Genomic DNA, 20,248 nt, shown 5'->3' on the forward strand with positions numbered 1-20,248 from the left:
CATCTTCCACTTCATCGGGAGGTCTAATGTGGACCGTGTCTGCAGGGCCACCATGTACAAAGATCTGCAAAAGGGAGGCAGGAACATTCCCAAATCTGCCATCATCCTGATGGCCATGTGTGTGTGCGGCTGCATAAGGCTGTGTGTAGACCCTCAGTACACAAACCCCAAGTGTCACTATGTACTGAGGCTCTACCTGTCGCCGGTGTTGTGAAGGGTGGGACTGACCTCATTGCCGTGGAACCCTGCAAGTAGTTGGACCGTTCAATATCACCTGTCCTTTGTGGAGAAATTTTCAAAGAAAAATACCTTTGACCACAAATCCATCAGGAAGTGGTCAGCACATAACATTCATGAGACCCGAGGGAAAAGGAGAATGTAGATCCTGTTGCATGGTTCCCTGAGCAGACTGGCCTCGTGACTAGAACTTTCCAACAAGCACCAAGATGTTGCTTGGCTGGTGGTGGGAAGGGCACTACCTGTGAGATCCTTCATGTACGCCTGGACTCTCTGCACCACCGCATGCTGCCCTTGAAGCAGCTGCGGGGGAGGTAGAAACTGTCACAAATCTCCTGCTAGAATATGCATTTGCAAATTGAAGTCTGGAGAGAGATGCAGTGGTGTTTGTCAAGGTTTGTCCTGAGCAGCTCCATGATGCGGGGCTCTGTGCTCTACGGTTTGTTTCCCAAGATGCACAACGAGACAAACGTCAACGGCGCCCGGAGGACCATCAACTCGTTGCAGGACGCTCTTTGATCTGCCCGAACCTTGTTGGTCTTTCAGAACAAGGAGTTGACCCTGACTGAGTGCTGCAGACTGGCACATTCCAAGGTCCAGGACTACATGCTGAGGGATGCAGTGAAGCTTGGGGCAGCTGCCGTCGAGGGGCAGTCGGGAAAAACCACTGTCTGAGGCCTTTCTGCTGAAATTACTTGGGGGTCTATCCAGTTATCAGACCCCCAAACGTATTTGAATGTAGTCTTGTATAAGCAAGACATACCGTGGGTTTTTGTTTTGTTCTCAATATGTAGAGTCGGTTTAGAACTGAAATCCTCTATGTATATAAAGATATTTTTATGAATAAAATATATTTCTGAAATAAAAAAATACAAGTCTATATTTCTTTATTTCTCATAATAAGGTAACAACCCCAGAAACATTTGGTTGAGTTTTTGTTATTATCTTAATGCTGATATGACTCACTCCTGATCTCATTAACATGGGTCCGATATTCTCCCCATGAAGATGATGGCATTGATAGCAACCTCTCGGATCAGCAGCAGGAACGGTCGGTTGGCGTTGAAGATCTCCAGGCTGGGCCTCAGTGACCGTCCCATCACCATCACCATTGATGCCGCAGCAGCCTCACTACCTTCCTCATTCACCTGCCAACCAGAGAGTCGCATGTCAGTGTGACCAATTAGAGTTCAACACAGCCAACACCCTATCCTCGTCAAACACTCCCAGGATAGGGACAGCACAGGGTTAGATACAGCATAAAGCTCCCCATACACTGTCCCCCGACCCATTGAATACTCCCAGGATAGGGACAGCAGAGTTAGTTACAGTGTAAAGCTCGCTATACACTGTCCCCATCAAACACTGACAGCACAGGGTCAGTTACAGACTAAAGCTCCCTCTACCCCCCTCTCAGCCAATAATCAAACACTCCCAGGACAGGGGCAGCATGGTGTTAGATACAGATTAAAGTTCTCTCTACACTGTTCCCCATCAAACAATCCCAGGACAAGGACAGCACAGGTTTAGATACAGAGTAAAGCTGGAGGTTTAAGTGTGCCATTTGAATTCTAACCGTAAGAGTAAAAATTTACTTATTTGGGAAAACTACTGAGGAATATTATGAAAATGGAGCAGGAACTCGAACAACACAGGCAGAAAATTAACACTGTTATCATGCGTCCATATCGTTTCCCACCAATATTGTTTTTGGTTCTTGTTCTACCAAAGACCGACAATCAAACACTACACAACTGTCCTCTTGAACTTCTGGATGAAGGATCCTATGTTGGATCGTACCTCCAAGAAAGCTTTATGGAATGCATCAGACACATAAACGTTATCGTGGATTCCTTCAATTAGCCCTGAGAGGAAGAGGAAAATGAGTTACTTCAAAGCCAACCTCAGCTCCCTGCTACAGAATCAGAGGAGCAGCCGGGAATTGAAGGCAGTACTATATCTAATGCCTCCTTAAACCTGCTCACTGTGGCCATTTGAGTGTGTTAGAGTCAATGTTAGCCATAAATACACCTTGCAGGGCAGGATGTGCCATCAGTTTGGCTACTCATAGAATCCCTACAGTGTGGAAGCAGACCATTCAGCCCATCAAGTCTACACCGACCCTCCAGAGACCATCCCACACAGACCCATCCCCATCCCCTTTCCCTGTATTTCCATGGCTAATCCACCTAACCTGCACATCTCTAGACACTACGGGCAATATGGACAATTTTAGCACGGCCAATCCACCTAGCCTGCACATCTTTGGACTGTGGGAGGAAACCGGAGCACCCGGAGGAAACCCACACAGACATGGGGAGAATGCGCAAACTCCACACAGGCAGTTGCCTGAGGGTGGAATCGAACCTGGGTCTCTGGCGCTGTGAGGCAGCAGTGCTAACTACCCTACTCCTGGAAGGGCTTTCGCTGACATGGAGTAGTGGGATTTGGAGAACTGTGGCTGACGGTTTGCCAGCATATGGGGCAGTTACAGAGATGAGGAAGTGGCACAGCCAGCCACCCTCCCCGAACCCCAACCCCAGTCAGCATACAGTTTGTTGACCATATCCTTCCCCTGCCATGACCTCCCCTGAGTTATTTGTCTGGTAGCGTGATCAGCAGTGGAACATACTGCCAACACAACAGGCCAGCCAATGAAGATGGGTCAATGACTACAGTGAGGCTTATTCAAGGCCAATTGGAAGAGATTAGCAGCAGAGGCAGCCTCCCACTTGTGGTCAGTCAGGGCAGCTGAGGCTCGAGGCAGGCTTTGGGGCCTACCATTTCACCCAGGATCAGTTGTAACCACGGAATTCCCTGCTTTGGTGGTGGCCTGTGGTCATTTTGTTTTTGGATTTCAAACTTCTCGAAGTTGAACAGAGGGTGACTCAAAATGGAAATGTTTTTGCCCTCTCTTCCCTGAGCGATCAGGTTTCACCTTCTGTCGCTGGGAGCCCGACCTTGCTGTCCTTATGGGATGGTCAGTCCATCCTTTGTTCGCTAAATTGGTCAATTTAAATCACTGTCATCCGACTAATTTCCACACAGTGTAGGGTCATGATCCCATTTTGATGCCCCCTACCCCACCCCCAATATTAGGGTCCAAACCCCAAACAACATGATCCCCCCACTCGCCATTGCCCCACCTTAGAAGCCATTGGTGGTGTTGACGGTGATCTCAGGTTGATAATGCAGAATAGCAGAGGGGCCAAATGGCCAGACAGCGTTGCGGGTGTGGCAGGAACAGCAGTGCAAGATAGATGGGGAGGGAGGGAGAGAGAGAGATGGGGAGGGAGTGTGATGGAGGGCTGGCTGGGTTGAGGGTGGGGTGCAGGCAGGGACAGGGGTGTCGCAGTCCTGTGAAAAGTTGCCATCAAACCTGGCAAGTTGGCTCTCTCTGGGCTGAAGACGTCATTCAGGCCCATCTGCTTCAGCTTCTCGGTGAGACTGAAAGAGTCCTCAACTCGGAAGCGGGGCAACGAGAGATCCACGTCCATTGGGTTCAGCTGCCTCAGCCACCCCACGATCTTCTCGTGCGTCAGGTGATTCTCGACGGTCCTCAGGGTCCCATCTGCCAGCGGGAGGATCAGCACCATGGAGACATCGTCGCCTTTGTATGGAAGCTCAATCACCTTCACTCCGTCCTTGGTGAACTTGCCAAAACGGAACGAGCCCTGTTGCTGCATCATTGGGACTTTGCAGGTGCTTCTGTCCATTTTCTCAAACTCCCTTTTCAATGTCATCTCCTTCTCAAACATGGACTTCCATAGTCCCTGCCCAAACAGGTTTTAAACGTTCAATCATTTCCTTTTGCATAAGGTTTTGTATCTATAAAGCACCTGCTTCACAGGTCACAGACAAAAACTGAAACAAAACACAGAGAATGCTGCAGAAACTCAGCAGGTCTGGTGATATCTGTGGAGGGAGAAATGGGGTTAATGTTCCAAGTCCACTATGACTCTTCTTCAGCACTGGAAGGGGCTGGAAATTGGTGGTTTTTAAGTTGTTGACAGAGGGAGAAGTAGCGGGGAGCATGTGGAACAAATCATGAGGGTGCCCAGAACAATGGGAGCGATTATGGTGGTTAAGGTGAGATGGAGATGTAAAATGTATATAAGAGTTGTGAATTGGAGAAAATGGGTCTGCTCTGCTGACAGCAAGATCGACCAGACACGGAGACAGTGGTTGGGTTGGGGGGAGGGGTTTGGTGGTAGGGGGCTGGTGTGGAGATGGATGTAGGTAAAATTCAGGAGAAAGGTCATGCTTTGAAGGTGTACAATGCAATGTTGAGTCCTAGAAGCTTTAAAGTGTCTAAGTGGAAAGTGAGTATTGTCCTTCCAGCTTGCATTGTGCTTACAAAAACAAAGTTGCTGGAAAAGCTCAGCAGGTCTGGCAGCATCTGTGAAGGAGAAAACAGAGTTAACGTTTTGGGTCTGGTGACCCTTCCCCAGAACATGCATTGTGCTTAGTTGGAACGCTGTAGGTTGGCAATGTTAGCGCAAGAGCAAGATGGTTAATTGAAATAGCAAACAAATGGAAGGTCATTTCTATGGACAGAGTCAAAGTTCTACAAAACAGACACCCAGTCTCTATTCGGTCTCACCATGACAAGATGTGAGACTGAGTCACGACGAGCAAACCGAATGTTTATTTTTTTCAAAATTCGTTTGTGGAATGTGGGTGCAACTGGAAATGTCTGCCTTTGTCGACCCTTCCTAATTGCCCTTGAACTGAGTGGCTGGCTAGCCCATTTCAGAGGGCAGTCAAGAGTCAACCACGGTGCTGTGGGTCTGGAGGCACTTGTAGGGCAAACAGACTCGGTAAGGTTGGCAGATTTCTTTCCGTTAAGGACATTAATGAATCTCATGTGTTTTTACTATATAGCCACCAATAGTAAAACCAGCTTTAAATTCCAGATTTCGTTAATTTAGTTTAAACACTGCTCTCTTGGGATTTGAAACCAGGTCCCTTAAAGCGGAGACCATTGGCATAGTAATCTAGTGATGTTACCACTACACCAGCATTTTACACTCAGTCAACGCAAGAGGTTTCAAAGAACACCTGAAAGAAAAGAGGTAAGGGAGATGGAGATATAGAGAGGCTTTGGGATGGAATTCCGGAGTTTAGGTTGTAAGGAGCTGAAATTGAGTGGGTGAGAGGACAGATTTAGAAAAGTGACGATGTCCTGGAGGGTTGTTTGGAGACTAGAGAAGGTCACAGGGAAAGAGGTCAGTGAACGGAAAACTTGATTCTAAATCAGGAATGCTTGATGCCAAGTATGGTGCCCCATGTAGTGTCCCTCACTGAGGTCAGCTAAGAGCAGGAGCCAGATGTTCCCAGATGTGTACGCAAAGCAGACAATTAGTTCACTGAGCAAGGGAGTCCCAGGCACAGCACTGACCCTCCCCCACCCACTCCGACTGAGTTACTGCCCCTCAAAACCAGGGGAATAAATCTGAACCTCTCTGTTGGAGAGCATTATATTCAGTCAGCCCATAATTCAGCAGCAAAACCAAGCTCCAACCCAGGTTCGAGGCTTGAATTATTTTCTTGTCTTTATTTGTTCATGTGATGGGGGCCAACATGTACTGCCCATTCCTAAGTGCCCAGAGGACAATTGCAGTGGGCGTGGAGTCACATGTAGGCCAGACCGCGTAAGGATGGCAAGTTTCCTTCCTTAAAGGGTATCGATGAACCAGATGGGTTTTTACATCATTCAGCAGTGGTTAAATGGTCACCATTAGGGTTGTACTTTTTAAAAAAAATTCCAGATTTTGTCTTCTTTTCATTGAATTCACACTTGATTGACCAGGCAAAATACTAGCTGTGGTACAGGATTGATAATCCAGTGACATTACCACTGCTACATTGCCTCATCTGTCTTGTCCCTACTGTTGCTCTTGGCAGCCTCCCCATTGACAGAGATCTCTAGGGATGAGGATTGGTGGGCACACTTACCCCAAGGTGTTGTTCCCTTCTCCAAACCGGGAGACCCACCCTTCCCAACTAAATAGGAACAAATGGTGTGGGTCTGAGCCCAGATCCCTGTCATGGGGAAGTCCCCTGGCATCCCTCAAGGTGACACAGTGGGACATGGAGAGTTAATGTAGTGAGCCTCCATCACCTTCCTCATCCAGGAATCATTATTATTAACTCTTAAATACCTGGCAGCAATCAACTTTGGGTGTTTGTGAACCTACCTTAAAATAGATTGCGTTAACAATAACCAGGGTAGTGTAGGGTGTTATGGCATCAGGAGGGATCACATCTCTGATGAGCCCCTCAGTATTGTTGGACACCCAAGAGTTGATGACCTTTCTGGCTAACTTTGATTTCTCCTGTTAAAGAAAGACTTGTCATTATGTTGGCCTAGTCGGTAACTGAGGACATCTCAAAGCCACACAATAAATCAACTAGACGTCATTGTTCAACAGCAAGAAATATTACAACTAATCACTGCACAGTAAAATCCCAGAAACGGAATGAGAAAACAACCAGAAAATCAGAATGTTTAAGTGATGATGGTTGCTGGATAAATTTCGATCTGACACTGGGAGAAAAATGCTGCACAATAGTGCCACTGAAATTTACTGTTTACGTAATGATCCAGACAAGGAAGTCATTCAACAACCCTTCTGAAAGATGACGCTACCAACAATGCAGACAGAGTGTGTGGTCTTTCATTAGTACCGACCCTCCGACACTGCGGCACTCCCTCAGCACTGACCCTCTGACAGTGCGGCACTCCCTCAGCACTGACCCTCCATCAGTGCAACACTCCCTCAGTACTGACCCTCCGACAGTGCAGCACTCCCTCAGTACTGACCCTCCGACAGTGCAGTACTCCCTCAGCACGGATCCTCCGACAGTGCAGCACTCCCTCAGTACTGACTCTCTGACAGTGCAGCACTCCCTCAGTACTGACCCTCCAACAGTGCAGCACTGCATCAGTACTAAAACTGTCTGACAGTGCAGCACTGCATCAGCACAGCAGTGGAATTTCAATCAAGATTTTGTGTTGAAATCTCTGGAGTGGGCCTTGAACGTTTGGCTGAGTGATTTTGAGGCGTTCCCCATGAGACCATTCTTGGATGGTTGGAGTCTGCATTGGTTATTTAAAAATTTCTTAGGGTGTTATCCCAGTTGGTTAGCAAAAAATTAGTGGAGACAGTGATGTTACCCTGGCAGTTCCCTCACTCCTGTCCTACAGAACGGTGTGTGTTGAGGTGCAGGGTGGTAATCTGAAGAATTAGAGTCTGGTTGTTCTAAACAGGGGAACGGGGTTTCTTCGACCCAAACAGGGTGTGTTGACGTCCGACACAAGGACTGCTGATGATGCATCTTCCTCTTCCTCTACGCTCCCTTCCTCTACCCTCCCTTCCCACCCCACCCCCACTCCCCACCCTCCCTCCCCTCACCTTGCCTTCCCATTGCCTCCACTCATCCTCGCCTTATTACTCATCTCTACTGACCTCCATTTGCTTCCGTCTCTCCTGCCAGGTCTTATTCTCCCTCCCATCTACTGCCTTTCTTCTCCCTCCATCAATCTCTCCCTTTCCTCTCCCCTGTAGCTCCCCCTTCCCTCCATCCCTGCCCTCCCACATCTCCTGTCCTCCGTCTCTGTCGTCGTCCATCACCCCAGCCCTTACCCTCCCTCCCCCTCTCCTGAACCCCTCACCTTGAAGTTGACAGGGATAAGCTTGGCTCTGTATACAGCCTCACTGATGTTCTGGAATGTTTGGTTGTAGGTTAATGACTTCTCACCAAAGAGCCGATTTGCTGAAACCAGCTCCGAAGACTTGTTGGCTTTCCGGTATAGGCGGCAGTTGAGCTTAGCGAAGAAGTAGTGCACTTGGTCTGATGTCTTCTCTGTGATGGTGTCAAATTTAAAGACCTGCAGATAGCAGGAAGGAGGGAATGGAAAAAAGATAAGATTGGAACAGCTGTATATCATTCTTCAAACTGCACTGTGGGGGACATCAGCTTGCAAACTGCCATCATTCTTCACCTCAGCATATTCTTCACCGCATTCCTTGTGTATGGAAGTGTTTACCCGCTCGTCAGGGTGAGGAGGGGGTGGAATTTGGGGCCAGGGGCATCTCCTGACCATTACAGGGGAGACAGAACCATCCCAAGCCACCCTCACTGGCCATTCCTGACTTCATTCAGGCTTCCACGAGGGGCAGGGTGATTGGCGAGAATGTCTCTTGGGTCGGGAGGGGGATTCAGGAGTCTGGGAGAAACATAGCTGCAGATTCATGTCCGTGACAGATTCAGGCATGGCCAAGACTGGGTACAGGATTGGGAGCAAACAGGGTCAGATTTGTTTGTCATCAACATTTCCCCTCACTACCCACAACCCCTCCCCTCCAACAATCCCCTACAATTGTAGATGGCTAGAACCTGGACTGAAACATGACTTGGGATGACAGTCCCAACCTTCCCAGGAGCCACCAATCCTCTTGGTCCAGAGACCACTGTGCACCTGGAATTCCGGGTTCAGATCTGGCCCCTGCACCTCAGGAAGGAATGATCCCGGGATTGAAAGGGTTAAATTCTCAGGACAGATTGCAGAAACTCTGCTTGGATTGCCTCGCATTGGGAATATTTTGGGGCGGGGGGTGGTTTCTAACTGAGGAGTTGAAGATGAAGAAAGGCTGAAGATGATTGGTATCGACCGAGAGAAACAGTGCCCTCTGTAGGAGAAGTCGAGAACAAGGAGCAGAATCTTCAAATTGGAGCGAGGCTGTCCAGGGCTGATTGTCGGGAAATACTTCTTCACTTGAAAGGGAGTGGAAATCTGGAACTGCCTCCCCGAGAGAAACCTCCTGATGCTGAGGTTGGGGGAGTTGGGTGGGGAGGGGGATCGATTGAACATTTTAACTCTGAGCTCAAAAGTATTTTGAAACAAGGGAATTGAGGCTTATGGAACAATGGCGGGAGATGGAGTTCAGATATGGAGCAGCCAGAATCAAATAGAATGGTGGAACAGGTTCAAGGGGCTGAATGGCTTCATTGTTCAGAAGGATTCTGAAGAATAGTTAATTTAGTTGAAATGTTAATTTTTGTTTCTCATTCCAGAGATGTTAGTTTCTCCAGCACTTCCTTATTTATGTCTCAGCACTGATCCTCCGACAGTGCCATGGGCCCTCAGTTACTGAATAGTCTATTTCTCTTTGTCCATTGTCTCAGGGTAATTATGGCCCATTGTGACGGTGTAAATCCTGTTTCGCACCCCTCCACAACTTTTTGCTCCATTTCTAACACTGCTTATTTCTCCGAGAGGTTGTCACGGTACACACCTCCATTAGCTGCTGCAGGGTGTCACCGCAGGCTCCCAGTTTCGTCATGGCAAAAGCTGTGGAGATGCTCAGGGGCGACAGGAAGATGTTCTCCCCATTGGTCTTCGAGGTGGCCAGTTGTTTGTAAAACTCGAAGGCGAATTTGCTGTTAGCCCTGGACAGCTCCCAGACCCGAGGGTTGGTGTTCTCTGGGATGACTTTGGCTTTTGGCTGTGTGGCTTTATCTGCTGTCTGAGCCACCTGGGATTTCTTGTCTGGTGTACGATACACGCACATGGGCTGCCCTGGGATGTCCTTGAGTTTGGTGTTACAGTGGGACAGACTGTTATCACTGGAAGGGGTAGGATCTATCGCTCCCACGAGCACCGCATAAAGGAACAAGGCGAAGTGTCTCATCCTGAAAGAAGTGGATTAACAGCGGAAGTTAGTGCATGGTTATAACAAGTTAACAAGAGAACAGAACCGGGAAATATAAAACAGGCAGTAATATTGATGAGCAATATTGGTGGCGGCACGGTGGCTCAGTGGTTAGTACACAGTGCCAGGGACCCGGGTTCGATTCCACCCTCGGGCGACTGCCTGTGTGGAGTTTGCACATTCTCCCCGTGTCTGCGTGGGTTTCTCCGGGTGCTCCGGTTTCCTCCCACAGTCCAAAAGATTTGCAGGTTAGGGTGGATTGGTCATACTAAATTGCCCATAGTGTCCAGGGATGTGCAGGCTTGACAGTTTAGCTACGGGAAATGCGGGGTTACAGGGATAGGGGGGGGGGGGGGGGGGTGGTGGTGGTGTCTGGGTGGGATGCTTTTCGGAGAGTCGGTGTGGACTTGATGGACCTGTTTCCACACTGTAGGGATTCTACGATGAAACGCGAGCGACGATTCACGAATGTATAAATGTGAAGTCACCACAGTGCCACTAGAGAGAAACAACTAGCGGTGGTTTAACCTGACAGACACCACATCTTAGGTAAGGGGGAGGTTGAGAAGGAGGGGCCTTCCACAGTAACCTCAGTCAGCATGGGAACCCATACTGCCAGCTAACTGAGCCAAGCAACTCCCTCATGAATGATGAATAAGGGAGCTATTGAGCATTAGGAAGAGGAAAACATTATGTACACATGGGAGTGACGGATAAGAGACAACACAAAGAGATTAACAACAAAGTAAAAACATAAGCAATTAAGAAAGCAAAATAAATCAAGAACATTAAATTATTAAGGACCATAAAAAATTAGAAACATAATTGACAGACAGACCAACACAGAAGGAAGGCTGTGAAGGGAATAGGTCCTGGGAGCAACAGGATCACTCCACAGATTATGGTAGAGAGATGGTAGAAATATTAAACTGGATAAGAATAGGTTAACATGGCATTGAATGACAAGATGAGAACTGAAATAAATGTATCTAACATTAGAAAGATGATCTATTGAACAAACTAATCAAACTCATAAAGGATACAATTCCTGGTCCAGATGGATTGCATCCACAGATGTTCAAGGAATCCAAGGAAGAGAGTCTGGAAGTTTCACTCTTTCTCATATATAACAATTTGTTTGAAAGAGGTTCTATGCCTGACCTTGACAGGATCTAAATTAATTCCTAAATTTAAGGAGGGTAAACAGAACATGTCCAGTGAATTATAGACTAGTCAGCTGACGGCTGTGGTGGGAAAACAAAACAGAATCCTTACTGAAAGAGAGAATAAAAGACCATCTAGAAATGAGAAATATGAGCAACCTTACTGAAATGTCATAGTCATACAATTTTCGTGAGCTACAGCACAGAAAAAAAGGCCCTTCAGCCTATCGCATTTACTTCAGTCAAAAACAACCACCTCACTATTCTGATCCCATGTTCTAGCACTAAAGCCCTGTATGTCTTGGCATTGCAAGTTCACATCTAAATACTTCTTCAATGTTCTGAGGGTTTCTCTCTCTATCACCCTTACAGCCAATGAGTTCCAGATTCCCACCACCCTCTGGGTGAAAACTCTTTTTCTCATATCCCCTCTAAGCCTCCTGTACCTTACCTTAAATCTAAAACCCCTGATCATTGTTCCATCAAGGGGAAAGGTTTCTTCCTGTCTACCCTATCTATACCCCTCATAATTATACACATCTCAAACATGCCCCCTCTCAATCTCCTCTGCTCACTGAATCACTCAAGCCCAGGCAGCATCCTGGTAAATCTCCTCTGCACCCTCTCCAGTGCAATCACATCCCTCCTACAATATGGATTCCAGAATTGCACACCATACTGTAGCTGTGGCCTGACCAATGCTTTATAAAGCTCTAGTATAACCTCCCTGCTCTTAAACTCTATGCATCAGCTAATAAAGGCAGGTATATCCCAAATCCCTTCTTAACCACTTTATCTGCCTGTCCTTATACATTAAGGGACTGGTGACCATCCACATCAGGATTCCTCTGATCCTTGGCACTTCCCAGGGTCCTACCGTCCATCATGTATTCCCTTGCCTTGTTTGTCCTGCACAAGTGTATCACCTCACATTTATCCAGATTGAATTCCATTTGCCATCGATCAGCCCACCTGACCAGCCCATCTATATCCTTCTGTAATCTAAAGTTATCCTCCTCACTATTTACCACCCCACCAATATTTGTGTCATCTGTGAACTTACTGATCAACCCAATGCATTCAAGTCTAAATCATTGATATAAACTACGAACAGCAAGAGACTCAACACTGACCCCTATGGGACCCCAGTGGACACAGACGTACAGTCCTGAAAACACCTCTCATTCATCACCTTCTGCTCCCTCACACTCAGCTAATTGTGGATCCAATTTGTCAAATTTCTTTGCATCCCATGGGCTCTTACCTTTGCTATCGGTCTCCCATGTGGGACCTTATCAAAAGCCTTGCTGAAATCCAAGTAAACAACATCAAAGCGTTGCCCTCATCTACTCACCAGGTCACCTCTTTGAAAAAATCAATCAAGTTGGTCAGACATGACCTCCCCCTTAACAAAACCATGCTGACTGTTCTTGATTAATCCCTGCCTCTCTCCAAATACAGACTAATTTTGTCCCTCAGAATTGTGTCCCAATAGTTTCCCCACCACTGAGGTTGGATTGAGTAGCCTGTAGTTTCTTGGTTTAACCCTTGCTCCCTTCTTGAATAATGGTACTATATTAGCTGTCTTCCAGTCCTCCGGAATGTCTCCTGTGGCCAGAGAGGAATTGAAATTTTTGCAAATGCCCCTACTCTTTCCTTCCTTGCCTCGCTCAGCTGAACTGCATCCTCCGAAGTCAAAGAACTGCTCAAAAGCTCTTCTGGTTGCCCTGCTTGACGGGCAACTTTTTCACAGGGAGGGTGGTACATAATATGGAATGAGCCGCCAGAGGAGGTAGTAGAGATGAGTACAATTACGTCATTTAAAAGACATTAGGAAAGTTACATGGATAGGAAAGGTTTAGAGGGATATGGGCCAAATGCAGGCAAATGGGACAGGTTTAGTTTGGGAAATTTGGTCAGCATGGACAAGTTGGACCCACGGGTCTATTTCCATGCATGGGAGTAAATGGGCATTATTCAGAGTCTGAGAAGGCAGGAAGTGGTCCACAATGAATAGTGCTGGGACCACTGCTTTCACCATCTATGCTTCCAACTCAGGAGTCAAAAACACAAGTTATAAACTTAGGTCTAACAAAAAATTGGGATGGTCAATACTGAGGAGGATTCAACAAATTACAGGAGGACATTAATAAACTGGCACATTGGGCAAATAATTGGAAATTAAGTTGAACACAGATAAATACCAGGTTGTCCATTTTTGTGAAAAGAATAAGAAAGTCACTTGTTATTTGGAAGGTGCGAGTGTAGGTGGGAGAATGAAGAGAGCTTGGACCAATATAATAATCAGTAGAAGTTGTCCCCCAGGTTAGCAAGGCCATGGAATAGCAAAGGAAGAACTGGGGTTTGTTTCTAGAGGGATAGAATTGATAAGTAGTGAGTATTGAACCTTGGTTACACCACACTTAGCAAGCAATTGGAAAAGCAAATAGTTTGCTACCTTCAATTACAAAGGGATTTGCAGTTTAAGAAAACTTACTAGAATTGTATAGAGCTATTGTGAGCCTATACCTGGAGCCCTGTGTAGAATTTTGATCTCCTCACATAATACAGGATACATTAACCTTCCAGGTCTACTGGGATCTTGCTGCCCTCAGGCCAGGGGGGTTCAGAGGCCTGAGCCAGAAGCAGCCCCCGGGCTTGTGATTTCTGTCCTTACCCTGGAGTGGGGGCTCTGTGAGCACGAGGAGGCCCTGCGATAAAGAGGGCATGGCATCTGGACAGGGGAAAGTCTGGGGTTTCCTACAAGGGAGGGTCAGCAAGCCTAGCCGTAGGGTGGGGTTGGGAAAGGGATCTGAAGGGATGGACATTTTGGAGGCCAGGCTGTGAGGCACGATGATGGGATCGCGTCTTGGGAAAGTGCCTCGATGGACAAAGGCCATCCCCATCTCCTCCAGAATACTACACCCACTATTCCATCATGCTCTTTCTCCAAACTTGTTCAAAAAGCAGCATCCTCAATTTTGGCCACTTTCCACTGCCCGGCAATGTTATGGCAATGGGGGTGCATTGAGGGTATTAAGTGGGCATGATTTTGCCATTTAAAGCCCTCATTAAGCTTAAGGCGGGTGAACTAGTGGGCACTTTAACCATTCCAACCCCCCCCCCCCCACCGACTGGGTGATGGGGGCTGGGTTGAGGATGGGCCCAACAACACTTATCTGACCACCTGACCTAGTGCACCCAGCGAAAACACGCCCTGCAAGGCAACAGAGCCAAAAAAATCCAGCCTCAAAGGAACAAGCAGATTGCACCTCAGAAAGTACCCAGCCAGGGGGATAGAGTTGGCAGTTTGGGAGCGGGATTTGTGTCAGGGAAAATGGCTTGGGGCTTCCCAGTGCTAAAGTTGGAGGAAGTCTCTGCTCATCCAGCCTTAGATATGGGACAAACAGTGTCTGTCGGAAAAGGGCAGGCAAGGCTGGAGTGAGGTGAACGGAGGGCCGAAGCTCTGGGGTTGAGAATTTGAGCCTAGCACGGAACAGAATTGCCTCCAAGAATGGACGCAGAGGTGAAATTGGGTTCGGAGGTGGGGGAGGTTAAGGGGGAGGCTGTGTGTACAGTGCAGTGCAAAGAAGGGGGTTAGAGATCTCCTTAAATGTGATTGGGACACTGGGAGTAGGAAGGCCAAGTGAGACGGGAGGGCCGAGGCAGTGAACCTGGACTGGCATTTACATGGAGTGGGAGGCTTGGCAGGGTCAAGAGGGCAGTTAACTTCACATAAGAGATTAATGCATAAAAGTAAAGCACTTGGGATTGAGGGCAGTGTAATGGTATGGGTAGAAAATTAGTTAGAAGACAGGAAACAAAGAGCAGGAATAAAATGGGTCTTTCTCTAGGCAGTGGCTAGTAGGGTACTGCAGTACTAGGAACAAAGACGGAAATTGCTGGAAAAGCTCAGCAGGCCTGGCAGCATCTGTGGAGAGAAATCAGGGTTAACGTTTCGGGTCGAGTGACCCTTTCTCAGAACACAGCACTCAGTAGTAGGAACTGACTAAGGGAGGGAAATCTTCAATGAGACCTCAGTATTCTGGTACACCAGGTCATTGAAAGTAAGTGTTCAATTGCAGCAGGCGATGAGGAAGGCATACTGTATGTTAGCCTTCACAGCGAGAGGATTCAAGTACAGGAACAATGATGTCTTGCTGCAATTACATGGGACATTGGTGTGGCCCCACTTGGAATACTGTGCGCAGTTTTGGTCTCCTTAACGGAGGAAGGATGTTCTTGCCATAGAGGGAGTGCAGTGAAGATTTAACAAGTTGAAACCTGGGATGGCAGGACTGACGTGTGAGGAGTGATTGGAGTTGAGAAGAATGAGGGCAGAATCTCACAGAAACCTATATAATTCTAAAAGATAGGTTAGGCGCAGGAAGAATGTTCCCAATGGTGAAGGAGTCCAGAACCAGGGGTCATTGTTTAAGGATAAACCTATTAGGACTGAGCTGAGGAGAAGTGTCTTCACCCAGAGAGTGGCGAGCCTGTGGAATTCACTGCCACAGAAAGTGGTTGAGGCCAAAATGTTATGTGTTTTTAAGAAGGAGGTAGACATAGCTCTTGTGACTGAAGTGATCAAGGGATATGGATGTCTCAAAGTGCTTTACAGTCAATGAAGTAATTTTGAGATTGCAGAGGGAAGAAGGGACATGCATTTGAAGCTTTTCTTCAGGGCAGAATTGCAAGAATGCAAAATCACAAAGGGAACAACAATTTATACTGCGTAAGATAGAGGATGTGGGTGAGATCCTAAGTGAGTGCTTTGCATTGATATTCAGCCAGGAGATATGGAGGATAATGAGATTAGTGTGAAGCATGCTAATATGCTAGGGCATTTTGAGATCAAGAAAGAAGTGGTGTTGGATCTCTTGAAGAGCACTAAGGTGGATAAGTCCCCAGGGCCTGATAGTATCTATTCCAGGTTATTGAGTGAGGCAAGAGAGGAGATTGCTGGGGCCTTGACCAAGATCTTTGTATCCTTGCTAGGAACTGGAGAGGTTCCGGAGGACTGGTGAGTAGCTAATGTTGATTCTCTGCTCAAGAAGGGAAATAGGGATAATCTGGGAAACTATAGACTGGTGAGTCTAATATCGGTGATTGACAAGCTATTGAAGAGAATTCTTAGGGACAGGGTTTACATGCATTTGGAAAAGCATGGCCAAGTTAGGGACAGACAGCATGGCTTTGTACAGGGCAGGTCATGTCTTACTGACTTGATTAAATTTTTCGAGGAGGTGATGAAGGTGTTCGATGAGGGTAGAGAAGTCGATGTTGTTTACATGGATTTTAGTAAGACTTTCAACAAAGTTCCTCATGGCAGGCTCAACCAGAAGAGTAAAATGCATGGGATCCATGGTGACTTGGCCACGTGGATTCAGAATTGACTTGCCCAGAGAAGGCAGAGGGTCGTGGTGGAAGGGTGTTTTTCGGGCTGGAGGTCCGTGACCAGTGGTATTCCCCAGGTATCCGTACTGGGACCTCTGCTGTTTGTGACATATATAAATGACTTGGGTGAAAATGTGGATGGGTGGGTTGGTAAGTTTGCAGATGATACAAAGATTGGTGGAGTTGTGGATAGTGTAGAAGGTTATCAAGCAATACAGCGGGATATAGATCAATCGCAGATGTGAGCAGTGAAATGGCAGATCCGTGTTAGTGTGAGGTGCTGCACTTCGGGAGATCAAATGTTAAGAAAAGTATACAGTTAATGGCAGGACCATGAACAGCATTGATGTACAGAGGGATCTTGGGGTTCAAGTCCATAGCTCCCTGAAAGTGACCACACAAGTAGATAGGGTGGTAAAGGAGATGTATGGCATGCTTGCCTCTATTGGTCGGGGACTTGACTACAAGGGTCAGGATGTCATGTTGCAGCTTTATAAGACTTTGGCTAGGCCACACTTGGAGTATTGTGTTCAATCTGGTTGCCACGTTATAGGAAGGATGTGGAAGCTTTGGTGAGGGTGCAGAAGAGGTTTACCAGGATGCTGCCTGGATTAGAGGGCGTGAGCTACAAGGAGAGTCTAGAAAAACTCAGGTTGTTTTCTGTTGAGTGGCGGAGGCTGAGGGCAGACTTAATAGGAGTTTATAAAATTAAGAGATGCATAGGTAGGGTTGACGGTCAGAATCTTATTGCCAGAGTTGAAATGTCTAATACTAGAGGGAATGCATTTAAGGTTAAAGGGGGAAAGTTCAAAGGTGACATGAGGGGCAAGTTTTTGTTACACAGAGAGTGGTAGGAGTCTAGAACGCACTGCCAGGGGAGGTAGTGGCGGCAGATACGATAGGGGCATTTAAAGGACTTTTAGACAAGCACATGAATATGTAAGGAATGGAGGAATGTAGACCAAGGGCAGGCAGAAGGGATTAGTTTACTTTGGTATCATGTTTGGCACAGCGTCATGGGCCGAAGGGCCTGTTCCTGTGCTGTACAGTTCTATGTTCTAAGAGAAGAGCGTGATGATCGATTGACTTTGATTGCAACCAATCAACAACCGCATCACCTTCTTTGGAACAGATTGTGATATTAAGTGCTTCTCAGGCTCTTGAGCAGATTGTAGCAAGTTTTCCCTGTGATAAAAAACCATGGGGCAGTAGTCTCCCCCCACCTATTCCCTCACCTGGCCTCCGATTGGTCAGTAGCTGTGCAGTGTCACTGAGGGAGTATAGGTAATGCATCACAACAGCCCCAGTCCTGAGTCACCAAGGGATCCAGGCCATAGGTGAGTGAGTGCAGGATGGGAGGGTGTCTGTCAGAGGGTCAGCTGTGCTTCGGGAGTGAGGCTTGGTGGGGTGTGGGGAGCTAGAACAAAGGGGTGGCTCTAAGTGGGACCCCCACTCCCTGATGCCAAGACCCTCAATCAGGCACCAGATACCTTGGATTGAGGGACCAAACCCCCACTACCTCCCCTTCCCTACCATAGAAACATAGAAGACAGGAGCAGGAGGACACCATTCGGCCCTTCGAGCCTGCTCCGCCATTCTTCACGATCATGGCTGATCATCCAACTCAATAGCCTGATCCTGCTTCCTCCCCATAACCTTTGATCCCATTCATCCCAAGGGCTATATCTAGTCGCCTCTTGAATACATTCAGTGTTTTGGCATCACATACTTCCTGTGGTAATGTGCCTTCGGCAGAAAACTCCAGCATGGTTTCCTCTTTTGTCTCCCCATCTAGTGTCAGCCTTACCTGTTGAAGGTTGGCTCCTGGCTGTGGGGACGATGAGGCTCAGGATGAGTGGACATCAATTGTCTTCCCACCTCAGCCCTAACTGGGGTAAAGGTGGGAAGGTAGCTATTACCACCTGGTGCTCGGCCTCCTGGTTAAATGCCCCTCCAATGTCACATTGGAGTGTGTAGGGGGAGAACCACTGATTGTGGATTGAGAATGCTGAATGTGACTCCTCCTGCAGTGGGTGAAGCCTCCACACGAGGGCAGCATAAGCACAGGACTGGCTCAGTGGAAGCAGGATGGTATAGGCTGAAGGAAGGCAGTATTGGGGAGGGAGGGCAGGAAGGGGTGTGGGGATAGGCAGAAGTGCAATGTCATATCCCTCCTGACGCTGGACTGTGGAGCAACCGCATTTCATCTGCGACTACTGTAGCTGCTTCTCACCCTTCATAAAATAAGGTTTCTCCAGAGACCGCCTTATCACTGTTTACATGCACTGATTCAAAACTAATCTGCAACTTTCAGGAAATTCCATATGCAGCCCAGAATGAGCTTATACTATCCAAAATCTGAATGTGCAACCAGGGTTTGTAAAAGCAGAGGAGTATAAAGGAATGTCACCCATGCTCAAGGGAGTGAGGAAGCATCTTCTGTTCTGAGCACTGATGGTAAATCCATTTCCTGGCAGCCATTCGCAAGGCAGTACCTGCTCGAGAAGTGAGCAGCAAGTATTGTGCTCGTGGCTTCTCCTTTCCCCGTGGAGATACAAACAAGAGAAGCAAAAGACCATTCTTCCTGCCCCTGGCTTAAAAGGAACGAGGGTCAACCAGTGAGGCCATCACCAGCCAAACCAGTCCTGCCCTGGCCTGATCTGACCTGATCCTGAATGTACCCAGTCCAACCCCTGGTCCAATCCCCACTTGATCCCTTCCTCCACAATCCCTTCCTCTCCTGATCCGCACTTCACTTGATCCCTTCATTTGGGTTCAATTCTTCATTCAGTTGCTTCCTCTGTGCTCCCCATTCCTCACTCAATCCCTTCTGCTCAGGACCCTTCTTCAGTCGATCCCTTATCCTCACTCGAACCCTTTCCCGTGATCCCTTTTGAAGTCAGCGCTGCCCCCACTCAATCCAGTTTCACCCAAACCTTCCCTTTGTAATCCTTCCTTCAGTTAAATCCAGCCTCACTCAATTGAGTCCTCACCCGATCCCCTTCTGGGTCATCCCTTTTTATTTTTCACCTGATCCCGTCCTTGCACAATCCTCTCTTCGCTGAATGCTTTTCTCCATGATCCCTTCCAGAACTGGATCGACTGTCACAGGGTCACTGGAAACTGGATCCAGAGCGGGTTTGATTCCCTGGATGTCAGCTGGTTGGCCTCGGAGAAGTGGACAAGACTGAGGCTCAAGCTGATGTTGTCCCACCTCAGTCTGTGGCCGCTAACCCAAGAGGGGCTGGCATTGTATCTGAGCCGGAGGGCACTGAGCTATCGGAGATCTTCCAATATACATTCCCACTGGAAGGTTCACAATTATATTCAGGATTCCATTAGATTTTCTGACTCCCTCCACGTTATAAAATCGAGATTCAGCCACATACCTGCAAAAGCTCTCTCCAATCTCACTCCTCCGATAATGTTTCAAACAAAACGGTCCTGAAATTTAGCAAAAAAAAAGCCCAGAAAAGAGTGCTCGAGACCAGGGTCAGTGTTTGTGAGACTGCTGTAGAGACACTGCCCAAGGTACAAGAACTGTGTAAATAACAACACCCAATGGCAGCTTCACTCGAATCCAAAACAAACTCCTCTCCACTGCACTTAACCCTTAGGACCTGCTCCTTTGATCTTTCCTGTCCTCCTACAATCAGCTTGATAGGTAAATGGGGGAGGGGACAGGCTTACAAACTTGGCATAACAATAAGCAGGGAGGGTAGGTAACAGTGA

General features: G+C 47.6%; 1 protein-coding gene across 1 annotated transcript; it reads right to left on the reverse strand.

Moving 5' to 3' along the window:
* Positions 1 to 1,107: 1,107 nt before the first annotated feature.
* serpinc1 (serpin peptidase inhibitor, clade C (antithrombin), member 1) lies at positions 1,108 to 20,045 on the reverse strand. Its single transcript, XM_020515580.2, has 7 exons — positions 19,906 to 20,045; positions 9,540 to 9,936; positions 7,916 to 8,131; positions 6,438 to 6,575; positions 3,617 to 4,010; positions 2,038 to 2,102; positions 1,108 to 1,385 (listed from the first exon to the last, which is right to left on the reverse strand). The coding sequence occupies exons 2-7, from the start codon at positions 9,933 to 9,935 to the stop codon at positions 1,215 to 1,217; spliced, it is 1,380 nt and encodes a 459-aa protein (XP_020371169.1). The 5' UTR covers position 9,936; positions 19,906 to 20,045; the 3' UTR covers positions 1,108 to 1,214.
* Between the last annotated feature and the right edge of the window lie 203 nt (positions 20,046 to 20,248).

The sequence above is a fragment of the Rhincodon typus genome, chromosome 10, assembly GCF_021869965.1.
Source record: "Rhincodon typus isolate 14 chromosome 10, sRhiTyp1.1, whole genome shotgun sequence".
Classification (NCBI taxonomy): domain Eukaryota; kingdom Metazoa; phylum Chordata; class Chondrichthyes; order Orectolobiformes; family Rhincodontidae; genus Rhincodon; species Rhincodon typus.

Coding starts and splice junctions, on each gene's coding strand:
- serpinc1 (XM_020515580.2), bottom strand. CDS start 9,935: ATGAGACACTTCGCCTTGTTCCTTTATGCGGTGCTCGTGGGAGCGATA. Junction 6,576..7,915: donor TTATCCCTGTCAACTTCAAG/GTGAGGGGTTCA, acceptor TTTCTTTAACAG/GAGAAATCAAAGTTAGCCAG. Junction 2,103..3,616: donor AGAGAGAGCCAACTTGCCAG/GTTTGATGGCAA, acceptor TCTTCCTCTCAG/GGCTAATTGAAGGAATCCAC.